At 41.6% G+C, this 15,903-nt stretch overlaps 1 protein-coding gene across 3 annotated transcripts in view; it reads right to left on the reverse strand.

Annotated features, from left to right (window-relative positions):
* Window positions 1-15,903, reverse strand: part of MED14 (mediator complex subunit 14) — a 94,500-nt gene that overhangs the window by 51,387 nt on the left and 27,210 nt on the right. For all 3 annotated transcript variants that reach the window (XM_070944223.1, XM_070944222.1, XM_070944221.1), the window contains exons 8-11: window positions 7,345-7,477; window positions 5,744-5,894; window positions 5,096-5,207; window positions 2,406-2,531 (exon numbers count right to left, since the gene is read on the reverse strand). In XM_070944223.1, the coding sequence (XP_070800324.1) occupies window positions 2,406-2,531; window positions 5,096-5,207; window positions 5,744-5,894; window positions 7,345-7,477 (522 nt within the window). The remainder of the gene's footprint in view (window positions 1-2,405; window positions 2,532-5,095; window positions 5,208-5,743; window positions 5,895-7,344; window positions 7,478-15,903) is intronic.

A 15,903-nucleotide genomic window follows, 5' to 3' on the forward strand; every position in this document is an offset into this window, starting at 1 on the left:
ATGGGCCAATTTGGATTTGGATTACTAATGCTACTTAATAAAACATTCTATGAGGTAAAAGAAGAAAGGTGATAGAAGGAAAAAAAGAAAGAAAAAGAAAAGATAAATAAGACTTTAAAATTTGGACAACTGAGAAGATGTAAACTGGAAAATTATAAAGACTGTAAATTATCAGTTTATAGCTTTTAAAGAATAGAAATTTAGGGGATTTGGAGGAATAATTCTGGGATTGACTAAATTGTATTAATAATTGACTTCTTTAGAGTTTTTAGATATTGGGATACTGGAATATTAGAGGTATATTGAGTAATTTTTAATATATTAAACTGATACAAAATGACCCAACAGGAGAAAATAAAGTTCTATGAAGAAATGTTAGTGATGCTTGAAAGTATTTATGAAAATGTGACAAAGAATCATAAGGAGATTATGGGATTGTTCAAAGATAAAGATGTGAGTGTAGAAGATCCTCAACAAATGGTGGGAAAAGATGAACATAATATTCAGAAAACAGATGAGAAATTTGAAGGAATGGTGGAAGAAACAAATAAAAATAAGTTACAAGAAGATAAAAACACTGAACAATAAGCACTAAGAATCAAATAGATAATTCCTTAAGAGTTTACAATAGAATAGAGAGAAAAAAGGAAGATTTTCCAAATGATGCAGCAAAAGGAGAAAAGGGGTAAGGCAGAGGGAACATTAAGTTTGTGCAAAAATGTTAGAAAGAAATATAGGCTCTCAAGAGAGAAATATTAAAAAGTCACCAAAAAATCAATAAATGATGAAATTCTAAAAAGGCTAAGAGATAATGGATAGAGATAAAATATCTTGTAACATGGTGATTGTATTAAAAACTAATAGAAAAAAGTAGAAAGTATAAATTGGGAAAATAGTAACACACATATGGATATATAATAGAATTTGTTATAACCACAAATATACTAAGGCTAGGAGGTAGAAGACTATGATTAGGCATATTTAAATGTATTATTATTATTAACTGTGTAAAAAATATATTGAAATTTATAGCTTTCAAGGACTATAAATTCAGGGGATTTAGAGATATAATCCCGGGACTAATCAAAATTTATCAATAATTGGTTTTATTGGTGTTTATAGAAAATTGAATTATTGGAATTATGGTGGAACATTGAGTAATATCTAAAATATTAAATATTAGTGATTCAGCAGGGATCAACAAATACATTGTATAAAGAAATGTTATTGATGTTTAAATATATTTATGGAGAAAGTGATAAAGAATCATAAAGAGAGAATGATATTGTTTAAAGGCAAATATGTGAAGGTATAAGAACCCCAACAAAAGGGGGGGGGAGAGCAAATTGTGAAATATTATATATATTGATACATAATCTATTATAATTACAATGAGCATATCAAGGTTAGAAGTTGGAAGACAAAGATTATGTATATTTAATTCTTTATTATTGTTAGCACTGTGTAAAAATATATTGACCCAGTCAATACACAGTCCACAAAATATGTTGGTTGTTAAAGGAAAACTACAAATAAAACATATACAACAAAAAAAGTTGTAGTAATTATGTTGCCTGAGGTAAAACTATACTCCACCCTTCTACTCTTCGGGAAAAGTGTTAAAACATGTCTTTTAACCAAGAATATGCAGTCATTGGGGTAACAGATGACTTGTGGGCATTCCCTACACCTTTTTAACTTGTCCTTCTAACTCTGCCTGTTAATTTTGTCTTTTGTATGAATTATATTGTTTTTAATCTATAAACCATTCAGAGTCATTTCAATAGTGAGATGGGTATGTATAAAATAGATAGATAGAAAGATAGATACAATAGATAGATAGATAGACAGACAGACGGATACTATAGATGGATAGATAGATAGACAGACAGACAGACAGACAGATCTGCATAAAGATTTCATGCTAGTTGCTAATTTGTATTATTTTGACTTTTACAGATAAATTTGAATTGTATTCGTAAGTTTTGTGTTTTTTATTTTGAGGTATAACTTTTAAGAAAATTATTTTAAATATTAGGAGGAAAAGCCTTATATTAAGTTCAATGTATTATGCCAATTTATGATCATGACCAAGCCATTTCATTTGTAAAATATGTTAAACAAAATTTTCCCCATTCCTATTGGTATTAATAATCATTATTTTCTTTGGCAAATAATTTTTCAATTTTCACTGCATTGTGCTTGCAAGTTACTACATGCTAACTGACCAAATGACCTATAGATCTATATTTGACATCACAACACTTTTTAATACACTGGCAAATTTTATGATAAAAATCTTTACTTTTAATTTCCAGCCCAAAGAAAAACAGCTAAATTCTGCAAGTTGTAATATAATCATTATAAATGAATCTTAAATTATTATAGAGCTCTTATTTACTTACCAATTCCATAAAGCATTAACTGAAACATCCCAGAATGAAGGTCTACAAATATGTGTAAGCATTCAGATCGCCCGCAAGGCTCCAGAATAGAAATAACAAGTGTGGGGAGAGCTGTTTCTATAAAAGCTAAAGAATTGAGAATTCATGAGATGCGATGGAATTTTAACTATGGAAATTTCAAGATTAAATGCAACTTTGGACCTCTGCAGGCTTTAATCATAAGAAAAAAATCAAAATAAATCCTTTTTCAATAGAACTATTTTAGTAAAATTACATTCAGCTTAATGAGCATCAATAAAATTGTATTTTCAAGGAATGTCATTTTGCTACCAACTTATCCTTCACTATTTTTACATATAAAAATTGAATGGAAAATAATGCCTCCATCCATAACTTTAGTCTAAATGGGGGTATTTTAATAAACAAATGGAAAAATAATCCCTAAAATGTTACCCGTATTTACTTCTCCATATAATTGCAACTATTTGCTATATACTTCTGGCAAAGATTGGCAAGCCATCATGAAAGAACTCTACATTTTCTCTAATCAATCAGGTCCTGATAATCCTCTTGACTTTGTCATCCGAGTCAAATATAGCTGCAAAGGTATACTTTCATGTCCGGACAAAGTAGTAATTGCATGATACCAAATATGAACTGCATGGAAGATGGAATAAGATGAGATTCAACTTTGAAATTGACTCTTGGGTGGCTTGATACCTGTAAGGCCTATTCTATTGCAGCATAATTTCCTTCTTTACTTCTGAAGTCTGCTGAATCATTGTTTCAAAATTTTGAGTATTACAATGTACCACTGAGTTGATAATGATGTCAGATTCAAAGAAATGACTAACACAATCTCCATCCCCAAAAGTACAATCATGAGTTTTCCTACCAAAGGCAGGAAACTGAATTCCCCCCGCCCCTATAGGCAAAGTCTTGTAATGATATTCCAGGGGCTAACAATTCATTTCTGCATCATAATGATGACCCCATGTTTCACTGGCCATCCCAATGCTATGGAAAAAAAAATCCTCACCTTCATTTTTGTAGTGTAACAAGCAGTGCTGGCAAATATCAACTCTTGAAATTTTTACTTTTGCCATTGACATGTAAGGAATCCACCTTACATAAACATTCCTATGAAATGCCAAACTTGACAGCAATTTCCCTTTAAGATCACCCAACTGTGGTTAACCATTTCTCCAATTGTTCTCACATGAAAATAGTTACTGTGCTACAGGTCATCTACTTTAGTCTTGATCACATAAGCCAGCTCTTACTGGATCAGCATCTTTACATCTTTTGGCCCAGCAATGCACAATATACATTTCAATATAAACATCACCATAAACATAAATGAATTCCACAGTGAATTTCATCTGCAGCAAGTCCTTTGGCAATTAGAAATTCAACCTGGTGTGCTGCTTAAAGTATTTTCATGAAACAAGTTTTCATAATAGGCTACCATTTCATAATCAGTAACACAATCTTCTTCCACAGCAAATTCCCCTCAATTGAAGTGAAATATAAGATAATAAAGAACACATCAGCTTCTAGTGCACCAATACTGCCATCTCTTTACTTATATTACTTGAGGCATTACTTTTCATTCAATCCTTCTGGAATATTTTTTGTTCATTAACTCATAGATTAAATGATTAAAACAGCTTAAATCTATATATTAAAAGACTATAAATAAATATTAGTGAACCAAACTATCTACAGAGAACTAGGTGCAGGAAGGAGCATAGAAACTCAGCTTCTTGTATGAAACAAGTAAGCACAAATCCTGATTCCAGTAATAGTTTTTAATCAAAATACTTCATTTAAAAAAAAATCATTGCATATTTTATAACAATAAAGTATTCTCTCTTATCCTCTATAATCCATCCCAAAACATCTCCCAAAAGGTTAGCATATTTGCCTAAATGAAAAGGACTTGGGTGTATGAGCCTGAAGGGATCCGCCAAAATCAGATTTAGGTAACTTTTGGTACAATTTCATGTATGCCCCCCCTTGAATAAGCACATTAAAATAAATATAACAATTGTTAAAAATATTTTAAACCTTGAAAATGTGTGTTATAGCAATAGCACTTAGACTTATATACCGCTTTACAGCCCTTTCGAAGTGATTTACAGAGTCAGCATATTGCCCCCAACAATTTGGGTCCTCATTTTACCCACCTCGGAAGGATGGAAGGCTGAGTCAACCTTGAGTTCACTTTGAACTGCCAAATTGCAGGCAGTCAGCAGTCAGCAGAAGTAGCCTGCAGTACTGCACTCTAACCACTGCACCACCGTGGCTCATTAGCTGATAAAAATTTGGAAAGTATTCAAAACAAATTCAAAAGGATATAAGAAATAACCTCTAACATAAAAATACTGAATATTCATATCATTTCACTTTCCTCACAAAAAAATTGTTAAAATTTTTGTTAAAATATCAAAATCCCAATTTTAAAAAATCTTTAACTACTTCTCTATGTCATATTCAAGGCAATGATTGCCCAAAAAACCCTTTCAGTTCAGTATAATTAACAAATTTAATTATTATGGTTATTATTATGATTACTGTATTATCACATGAGACAGAGGCAAATTGGCAGAGTAATTTCATTTAGTTCAGAATCAAATCTTTTATCTTGAAGTAAGATAAGAAACGATTATAGAGATACTGCCACATACAATTGTCACTGGTGTTGTAGCTCTTAAGAATGGCCTTCAATTCCTGGAGTTTCTGATGTGCTCTTGCATGGACGCTGTCTATTAGAAGCTTCTCTACTGACAAATGGTCTATCTACAAAAATCAAAGTGAAATCAGTTATTAAAAAACAAAACTTTCTGAAGAATTTGCAGTTTTAAGGGGATATTGTGCAGCTGTTCAAGCACTGGTATTATTATTGTTTCATCTAAATTAAGTAGCTGGTCCATTGTAAATATCTTCTAAAATCTTAGTTTAAATGAAGCAAGTTTTTTTTTCAATATAAGAATTATTGATACAATGCAGGTAATGGAACAAGAGTATCTGTTCATGTCAGAATTCTTTTTATATATTTTATGTAAATTTTTATATTTCATGCTAATAATAAGTTTTATATATACATTTTTCCAGCCCTGGCAAACCATTTTGCAAAATAATTTTACATTTCTAAGCTGCCACCATTTAAAAGCCTTTTTTAAAAAAGAAAAGGGGGGGACCTTTTTTGTAACCTCTTTTTGGTATTTCAATATTTTTTTTTTCTATTTTCTTTATATCCCAATATTTTAACAATAAACATATCTGTTAAAAAAGAGTCTTTTTAAATTGAGACAACTTAAATTGCTTAAGTTTACCTTCATAGCTCTCTCGATTAGTTTGGAATCACATGCTGGAAGGGGAGGTTCATGAAAAATTTGCAAAGGCTTTGATACGTCATTCTCGTCAATCTTAATGGTAACTTTATGAAGAGATGCTGTTCCAGTTTTTCTCCCAACAATTTGTTGGCTAATAAAGAAATACTATGTTAAATAAAAATCTATTTTTGTAGAACATTCAAATAAATTGGTAAAAATATTATTACTATATTAAACAAGAATGTAACCATTTTCTGTATAAAGTTCAAGAAACTCTTTCAAACTTTTCTAACAGGCACACAATCACAATCTTAATAATTCTTTGTTGTTTGAAATTCTTGACAATTGTGCCTAATATATTTTCAGCTTTGCTGTTCACTTTCGCTCATTGCTTTCCAATAATAGACCCACTGTAAGAGTACATAAGGCACATTTAACCAACTCAGGGATCAGTATCACAAAAGCATTGATTAAAAGAATGGTTTGTGTCAAATAAGTTTTAAAAGTCATTTGAAGATCTATGGCTATGTGTTTCTGTTTATTACTGTTTAGGTTTGTGGCCTAAAATTGTCATGTATTTCTAGTGGCAAGTGAACAAGCAGCCTGAACTCCAAGATTAATCTCAAACCATGAGCTAGATTACATGGTTTAAAAAATGTTGTTAGCTGTCCTTTAAGTCCTAAACAAGGGACAAAGCCAATACCAACACTTTACATTCAACACAAAACACGAAGAACAAATATAATAGATGGAAAGTATTAATGTCTTCTTTAAATTTCAGATATATGTGCTTCCCTGGAAATACCATACCATATTCATACATTTCTAAAGAAGACAAAATGTTGCTTTCACTTCTCATTATACAGTATATGAAATAATACTATTAAATATTCACGTTTATATATTCAAGTAGCTGTGATTAGTGGTCCTAACTTCTTAAATAAAAACCAACCATTAAATAAATTCACAAAAACAGAAACTGCATTTCCATTACACCTTGATATGGATAGTTGCAACTTCTCACTACGATCTACACTGAATATATGTACATTCATTCATACATACACACCGTGATAAACCTCAATGATAAGAAATCTGACTCATAAAATTGCATAAAGATTAAGAAGATTTTGTAGATTTCAAATGTGCCTATTTAATTATATAAGGTGTGGATCTAGCTTTTCTAGGACATGCATTTCCAAAAGCAATAATACTATATTGTGAAAACTTTGTCTATGAAACAGAATTTGATGACTGTAATTACCCTTCCAGCTGTTCTGGAAGTTGTGACTCTAAAATACCAACATTAATATAATTTAATATATTATTTTCAGGTCAAGATATTTGCTCTCATTTTGTTAACTATTTGTCCTCATTCCAGAATTCAATTGTATATAACTTATTTAAGAAATCCATACAACCTAAATTATATACTATATATCACATTATCCTAATTCAAGAGTGCCTGAGTTTTCATTATATCAGTTTCCAACAATATAATATTGTTACATGGAAAGATATAAATTGCTTAACAAATAATAATTAGAATTGTGTTTGTATTGATTGTAAGAATATCTACAGACAATAATGATTTTATTTACTTCCAAACAGAGAGGGACAGGCATTTGCCTGCATGGTAGCGTTCCACTTGTACAAGGTCACCCCAGCGTTCTCGGATCAGCATTAGAGTTTGTGAATGTAAAACTTCCAACTGCAGGGATAGGCAGAAGGAATCTAAAGTGGTTTGGTTAAGTAAATATTTTGAGCTTCTTTAGAAAGAACATCATCAAAGTTAAAATGCACAAATAAAATGCATTGCTACAAATCTGATCCCCTTTATGGATTACTGCCTTGTCGTGGTGAAGGGGCTTGCGTAGCTCAATGAAGCTATGAGCTATGCCCTGCAGGGACACCCAAGATGGACAGGTCATAGCAGAGAGTTCTGATAAAACGTGATCTGGAGAAGGAAATGGCAACCCACTCTAGTATCTTTGTCATGAAAACCCCATGGACAGTACCAAAAGGAAAAAAGATGTAACGCCGGAAGATGAGCCCCTCAGGTCAGAAGGTGTCCAATATGCTAGTGAGGAAGAGCAGAGGGCTAGTACTAGTAGTGCCAGAAAGAGTGAAGCGACTGGGCCAAAGCCGAAATGAGCTCAGCTGTGGATATATCTGGTGGTGAAAGGAAAGTCCGATGCTCTAAAGCAGCGATTCTCAACCTGGGGGTCGTGACCCCTTTGGGGGGGTCGAACCACCCCTTCACAGGGGTCGCCTAAGGCCATCGGAAAACACATATTTCGGGTGGCAGATCTAGCCAAGAAGAAAGAGAAAGTGAATCTGTGGAGAAGGAGGAGAAGGACGCACGTCTCTGCAATGTGCATTTCCAGGGAGGAAAGCATTTTCGTGCAGCAGCGCAGATTTGAGGAGGGGATTGCAGCGCTACCGGCCGAAAACGCTTGCCGAGATCGCGGCAACAGTGTTTTTGTGTGGCAGCGCCTTGCCTTACGCCCCCTGCGCAGTGCCCGTTTCGCCAACTGAGTCCCAACCTCCACACTTCCCCGGGCCACTTCTGGAATCAGGCTCTGACCGAGGCAGCAAAGGTGCAGGGGGCTTCCCGGGAAGCCCAGCACCCAGCAGGGAGGAGCCCAGGCAAGGGTTTGGGGTCACAGCAGAACGAGCAGCCAAAGCCTGTCTCCGCCGGCGCACCTGCCTCTCCCCCCTTTCTCAGAAGAAGAACTGCTTGCTGGCCCTGGGCACCCAAGAGAACCCAAGGGGGGGGAGCGGTTTATGCAAGCCTGAGCCTCCTCGATCGGGGGCCTCCCTGGGAATTGCTGCCCAGCCTGGCCCGGGTATTTGGAAAAACAGTACACTGCTGGAAGGGGAAGGGGAGAGGAGGAGGAGGTGGGGGATTACCCAGAGGCCAGCTGGCAGATAAAAGCTGCAAGGCTCTGCCGTAGTTCTTTTGGGTGAGCCGTCCTCGTACGGCTCTCAGGTCCCTGCCCAAACTGGCCTGGAAGCGGTGTGTCATTCTCAAGCAGTGGCTGCTCTTGCCAGTAACTGAGCCTGCAAATTGGCATGGTGGGCTCAGTTACCAGTGAGAGCGACGGCCGCCTCGCTCGCCCCTTCTCATCCAAACTGCCAGGTGTTGCTCTGGTTCTTTCCACCATAGCCGTGCAGCCTTTTCTTCCAATTCTAGCTATGCTTGGCACTTGCAGTCATGGCCACCCAGCACGACAGTTCCCCTCCGTCCAACCAGCAGCCTCTGCTCACATCAAGAAGCCGGCGGCCAGGTGGGAGGAGGACAAGGACGGGTGCAAGGTGATGCACCACTTTCAGACCAGTCCGGGCAGCGGGTGGGTGAGCAGGCAGCCCTCAGGGAAGAGCGCTGCTGTCAGGTTTCGATATCAGGTGACACATCTCCCGGTTGCATGCTGCATGCGGGGCCCGAGGTGGAGGGATGAGCTTCCCCGGCCAGCATATGGCGCTGCCGAGATGGCAGGGCCGAGCGCTGCTGCTGGCTTGGGAAAAGCTGTCTCGCCAGGGAATGGGCCGGTAACTGGTTGTCCTCCGGTAAGAGGTGCGCTGGCCCTCTTGGAAAAAGTGGGGGTGCATGAATGGAGGGTGCGCACATGCACAGTGCGGGTTGCATGTGCATATGCACAGTGTGAGGGGCGCCCATTGCATTATGGATCCTGGCACGCGAGAGCGCGTGAGCGCTCGCACGCTCGGACTTTTGGCACGCAACGCCAAAAAGGTTCACCATCGCTGACATATACACACATAGAAACGAAAATAATTTTATGGTTGGGGGTCACCACAATATGAGGAACTGTATTAAAGGGTTGCGGCATTAGGAAGGTTGAGAACCACTGCTCTAAAGATTTTTTTCTCCATAGGAACCTGGAATATAAGATCCATGAATCAAGGCAAGCTGGACATGGTCAAACAAGAGATGACAAGACTGAACATCGACATCTTAGGAATCAGCGAACTAAAATGGACAGGAATGGGTGAATTTAATTCAGATGACCATTCTCTGGGCAAGAATCCTTCAGTAGAAATGGAGTAGCCTTCATAATCAATAAAAGAGTAGGAAAAGCAATACTGGGATACAATCCCCAAAATGACAGAATGATCTCAGTTTGAATCCAAGGCAAACCATTCAATATCACAGTAATCCAAGTCTATGCCTCAACCACTGGTGCTGAAGAGGATGAAATTGACCGGTTCTATGAAGCCCTACAGCACCTTATAGAATTAACACCAAAAAATGATCTCCTTATCATCATGGGAGATTGGAATGCTAAAGTAGGAAGCCAAAAGATAACCAGAATAACAGGCAAGTTTGGCCTTGGAGTACAGAATGAAGCAGGGCACAGGCTGATAGAATTCTGTCAAGAGAATACGATGGTCATAGCAAACACTCTTTTCCAACAACCCAAGAGACAACTCTACACATGGACATCACCAGACAGTCAACACAGAAATCAGATTGACTATGTGCTCTGCAGCCAAAGATGGAGAAGCTCTAAACAGTCAGTAAAAACAAGACCAGGAGCTGACTGTGGCTCAGATCATGAGCTTCTCGTTGCAAAATTTAGACTTAAATTGAAGAAAGTAGGGAAAAGCACTAGGCCACTCAGGTATGAACTAAATCATATCCCTGATGAATATACAGTAGATGTGACAAATAGATTTAAGGAATTAGATCTGATAGACAGAGTGCCTGAAGAACTATGGACGGAGGTTCGCAATATTGTACAAGAGGTAGCAATTAAAACCATCCCAAAGAAAAAGGAAGGCTGAGTTGTCTGAGGAAACTTTACAAATAGCTGAGGAAAGAAGAGAAGCGAAAGGCAAGGGAGAAAGAGAAAGATACACCCAGTTAAATGCAGAATGAACATTGGACTTACCTGAAGGTTCTTCCTCCTTGCGCTGCGCGTGAGTCCATTGAGTGGGAGATTCCTCATCCGATTGGCCTCTGACTGAGCAAGAAATTAGACTAAACACACCTCCTCTTCCTGTTTAGCCCAGTTCCGCACGAAGTCTGAATCTGAAGAAACTGACATCCTGAGCGAAACATAAACAGAAGGAAAAAAACCCAGACAGAAAACACAGCAAGGGCGGGTATGGAATCTCGCGCAGCGCAAGGAGAAAGAACCTTCAGGTAAGTCCAAAGTTCATTCTCTCTTGCGCTGCTTAGAGAGTCCATTGAGTGGGATATACCCAAGCTAAATATCCCCAGGGCGGGAAGAAACAGAGGAGGTGGAACTGCCCTCCATAGGGAGGACGCGCTGAAGAATCCTACGGCCAAAGGCCGCCTCAGCTGACGCAAATCTGTCCAACCTGTAATGACGGATAAATGAATTTGGCAACACCCAGGTAGCCGCCCGGCATATCTCAAGAAGAGGGGCCTGTGTCGCCCAGGCTGTGGTGGTGGCGGCACTACGAGTCGAGTGAACTGTAACACGACCAGGAAGTTGTCTATTCCTATGCTCGTAGGCCAGGGTGATGCAGGCCTTGATCCACCTGGCGATGGTGGATGAAGAAACTTTGGAGCCAAGTGAGGTAGGTTGAAACTAAACAAACAAGGATTCCGACTTGCGGAAGGGAGCCGTCCGGGAGATGTATGTACTGAGCGCTCGACGAACATCCAATTTATGCCAGCGACGTTCTGTGTGGTGAACGGGGTGGGGACAGAAGTCCGGAAGAATAACTTCCTCTGATCTGTGGAAGTAGGTATTGATCTTTGGGAGAAAGGTGGGGTCCAAACGTAAGACGACCCAATCCGAGTGGAAAGTACATAGATCCCTGTGTACGGAAAGAGCGGCCAGTTCGGAAACTCGGCGAGCTGAGGTGATGGCCACGAAGAACGGGACTTTGAAGGACAGAAACTTTAGACTGACAGTGGACAAAGGCTCGAAGGGCGGCTCCAGAAGGACTTGCAGAACCAGACACAGGTCCCAGGAAGGATATCTGTGAATGACGGGAGGGCGTAAAGTGGCCGCTCCCTGCAGAAAACACCTGACACGGGGATGAAGGGACAGGGGTCTGTGACCCTTACAGGAAATAACAGTAGAAAGGGCTGCAACTTGCCGCCTAAGGGTGTTGACCGCCAGACCTGCCTTGAGACCCACCTGGAGAAATTGCAAGACATGCGGGATGGAGGCCGTGTAGGATCAATGTGCGACGAGGCACACCAGCGACGGAAGGCGGACCAGGTGGCTTCATAGATGCAAGTAGTGGAATTCCTACGAGATGCAAGGAGAATGTCTATAACTTCCTCGGAAAAAAGTTCCCGCTTCAGTAGGTCCCTTTCAATAGCCAAACGGCTAGTTGAAACCACTGGGGGTCTGGATGTGTCACCGCCCCTTGAAGCAGAGACACTTGGTCCAGTGGAATCCTCCAAGGAGGAACAATTGATAGACCTTTTAGATCCGCGAACCAGGCTCCCTGGAGCCAGAAGGGAGCGATCAGGATGACTTCCGCTCTCTCCTCCAAGATCTTCCGTACGACCTTCGGAATCAGAGGAATGGGAGGAAAGGCATAGAGTCAACCCGAAGGCCACTGGCAGCATAGTGCCTTCTGCTCCCGGTGTCCAGTACCTGGAGAAGAATCGGGTCATCTGTGCATTGGCCGGGGTGGCGAAGAGACCCACCGTTGGCAGGATTGTCCAGAGTTGGACAATCTGATGGAATAGGGAGGGATGCAGCTGCCATTCTGCCGGATCGATGTCGGTGCGACTCAGCCAGTCCGCGCGAGTGTTGTGGATTCCCGCTATATGCTCTGCTTGTAAGGAGAGCAGGTGTCTCTCTGCCCAAAGACCCAGCTGAGCGGCTTCGTCCATGAGAACTCTGGAGCAAGTGCCACCCTGGCGATTCACGTGGGCTTTTGCCGTGACATTGTCCATTTGTAGAAGAACGTGATGCCCCGACAGATGACTCTGGAAGTAACAGAGAGCCAGATGGGCAGCCCGCAACTCCAGCCAGTTGATGTCGTTGCGGAGATCTCTGGCAGTCCAACGCCCCTGGGTGAACTGGGAGTTGAAGTGAGCCCCCCAACTGACCAGACTGGCGTCCGCGGTAACCACCAGGCAGTGAGGTTCGAGAAAGGGGGACCCTTTCCGCAAGGCGGGGGAAATCCACCAGAGCAACGACTTGAGGAGCTTGGGAGGAACCTTGACCTGAAGGGATAAGTTGCTGTTGCCTATCTTCTGGCTTGGAAGGAGGAACCATTGAAGGGGTCTCGAGTGCAGCCTTGCCCAGGGAACGATCAATAGGCACGAAATCATCTGCCCTAGCAACTGGGAGAGCAGGAGAAGCGGAACCCTGCGGAGCGCTCTGACCTGTCGGACCGTGGTCCTGATGTTGAGAAGTCTTTCCTGTGACAAGAAGACCCGACCCAACACCGTGTCGATGTGGGCTCCCAGGTGAACCAAGTCGGTGGCAGGACTTAACTGGCTTTTCTCCCAATTTACGGTAAAACCGTGTTGCTGGAGAGCTTCGATGGTGAGTCGAACATCCTCGCTGGCCTATTGAAACGAGGAAGACTGAATAAGAATATCGTCTAAATAGCATTGCAGTCTGATAGGGAAGGAACGTAAATGGGCTGCCACCACGTCTAGAAGCTTAGTAAAAATACGAGGGGCGGAGGAAAGGCCAAAGGGCATGGCCCTGTATTGATAATGGGCGTGCCCATAACAAAATCTAAGAAACCTCCTGTGGGAGAGCCTAATGGGTACATGTAAATAGGCCTCCTGGAGATCAATAAGTCTCCCAATCTAATGCCACTCAGGATGGAATGTAGCGAGTGCATTTTAAAACGCCTATAACGAATATGAATGTTCAGGCGCTTCAAGTCCAATATGGCCCTATAACCCCCCGACTTCTTTGGAATGAGAAACAAAATAGAATAGAACCCAGAGCCCTGGTGTTCTGGAGGGACTGGTTCAATGGCTCGAATGGAGAGAAGATGTAGAATCTCAGCTTCCATCGACGCCCTTTTGGAATTTATCCAATGTCCGAGGGGATAGAACACTGGATAAATCGACGTGGAGTGGAAGAAACAAATTCCAAGGTGACTCCAATGGACACCGTCTGAATGGCCCATGCGTCTGTGGTCGTGGTACGCCAAACATCAGCGAAGTGAGTGAGCTGACCACCAATGGGATGTGAGGGGGTGACGGTGCTATTTTCTGCGATAGGGCCGAAAACCAGATCCCCTGAAGGGACATCTGCCCTGGGATTGACGGTTGCGATCTCTGAAGGGTTGACGTTCCTGAGGTCTGTCAGAGGTATAACCGAATTGTCTTGCAGGCTGTGGGTTCTGAAACCTCTGTTCAGTGGGACGAAAGAACTGCCTGCGGTAAGGAAAGGTAGATCGTCTGTCATATCATCTGGACGAAAAGGGAAGGAGTTTCTTCTTGTCCCTACCTTCCACTAACACAGGATCCAAAGCCTCACCAGAGCCCCACCTTTGAAGGGGGCTGCTGCCAGGCGCCATTTGGTCTTCATGTCCGCTTGCCAGTGACGGAGCCAGAGAAGGCGATGTGAGGCGATGTTGGAAGCCATGGCGCGGAAGGCGAACTTGGCAGAGTTGAGTGTCGCGTCCGCCATGTATTCAGTGGCAGCAACTATCTTGCTAATATGCTGGTGTAGACGGGTATCCTCTGGAGATACTCTAGCTTGCATTTGCTTGAGCCAGATGAGGGATGTCCTGGCGAAAAAGGAGGCAGCGGTAGCCGACTTGATGACCCATGCAGAGGCGAGATGAGTCGTACATGTAGATATTTCAGCTCGCTTGTCCTCCGTGAGAAGGCCTTCAGCCGCATCAGATGGAAGGATGCTGGGGGAAGTCAGGTTGACCATAGGAGGATCAATGACAGGAAGTTTTAAAAGCTCTTCAAATTCCTGTTCAACAGAGTACAACTTCTTATCCAGGCCGCTAGGATTGGAGATACAGCCAGGCTGTGACCATTGACGTTGAACGGTGTCCACAAATAGTTTTGGAGAAGGAACGATGCCCTGTTGAGCGACCCGTTCAGTGAAAAGACTAGTGTTGGAATCAGAAGAATCCAGAGCAGGTAATGATGGAGGCTGAATCAGACCCATGTTAGTGGTGACCTTGGCCTTGTGCAGCAAAGTCTTGAACATCTCGTGACAGAAAAGGCCTGTGGAAGGAGAACTGCTGGAAGAGGGATCCTCCTCATCACCAGAAAGACAGTAGTCAAAGGTCTCTTCATCATCAATAAAGGACTGGTCACTGTGATGAGAATGAGAAGGAGAGCGAGAAGCTGCAGGGGCCTCCTGAGTCAAGTGCGAAGAAGACCTGGAGGAAGGCTTTGCTGGAGCTGACACAGAAGAAGGAGCCAAAATACCCCTTTGTGAAAGGGCGGAGTCAATGCTTCTTGCCACCGACTGAGCAATCATGTCATACATCTCTTGGGGAATGGAAAAGGACTGACCTTCCTGAGGGCGGAGCCCCGCCGCTGTAGGAGTGAACGTGGCAGAAGGCTGATTGACAGCAGGAGAAGGGACCTCAGTTCCCTGCGCAAAAACCTCTCTCACCATGGATTGATCTCCCTGAGCCGTGGAATCGATGTTTGGAGACCAAGAAGAGGAGTCTTGGATGGGAGGTGGTTCCGGAGTTTGCTCTGGAATGAGATCAAGGGGAACAGACAAGACAGAGGGAGGAGAATGCACAATGGCTTCAGCCTGCTTTTTTGCTTTGTCAAACTGCTTATTTAGAACCATGTGCCTCCTCTGGGCATCCTTCTCTGCAGCAGCAGAAAGAGAGGCAGAAGAGGTAGAATGAGGGTTGGATCTGGATCCTCCCTTGTGCTGAGATGAAGATTTAGCACTTCTAGTGGAACGGGTGCAATCAGCCATGCTTGGATAGAAGTAAGAATGAACAGATCAATCAGAAGGATCAGAAGAAGCTCTGTATCGCTGCCCCAAAAGGATCTGAAATAACAGGGAATATCAGGAAAGTTAATAAACCCAGAAGGAAATATGCAGGAAGGCAATAGAGAAAACAGTCAAACAACACATGGGCTAAATTAAAAAAGGCCCAGGTGAAAAACAAAATGGCGCCCAATGACTCAGCAGCACTGAAAAGGTGGGAAAAAATGGCGGCTAAAACGAGAGAACTGACAACACAGT

This window comes from Pituophis catenifer, unplaced genomic scaffold (genome assembly GCF_029215685.1).
Source record: "Pituophis catenifer annectens isolate HBS135680 unplaced genomic scaffold, rPitCat1.0.hap2 SCAF_4, whole genome shotgun sequence".
In the NCBI taxonomy this organism is placed as follows: domain Eukaryota; kingdom Metazoa; phylum Chordata; class Lepidosauria; order Squamata; family Colubridae; genus Pituophis; species Pituophis catenifer.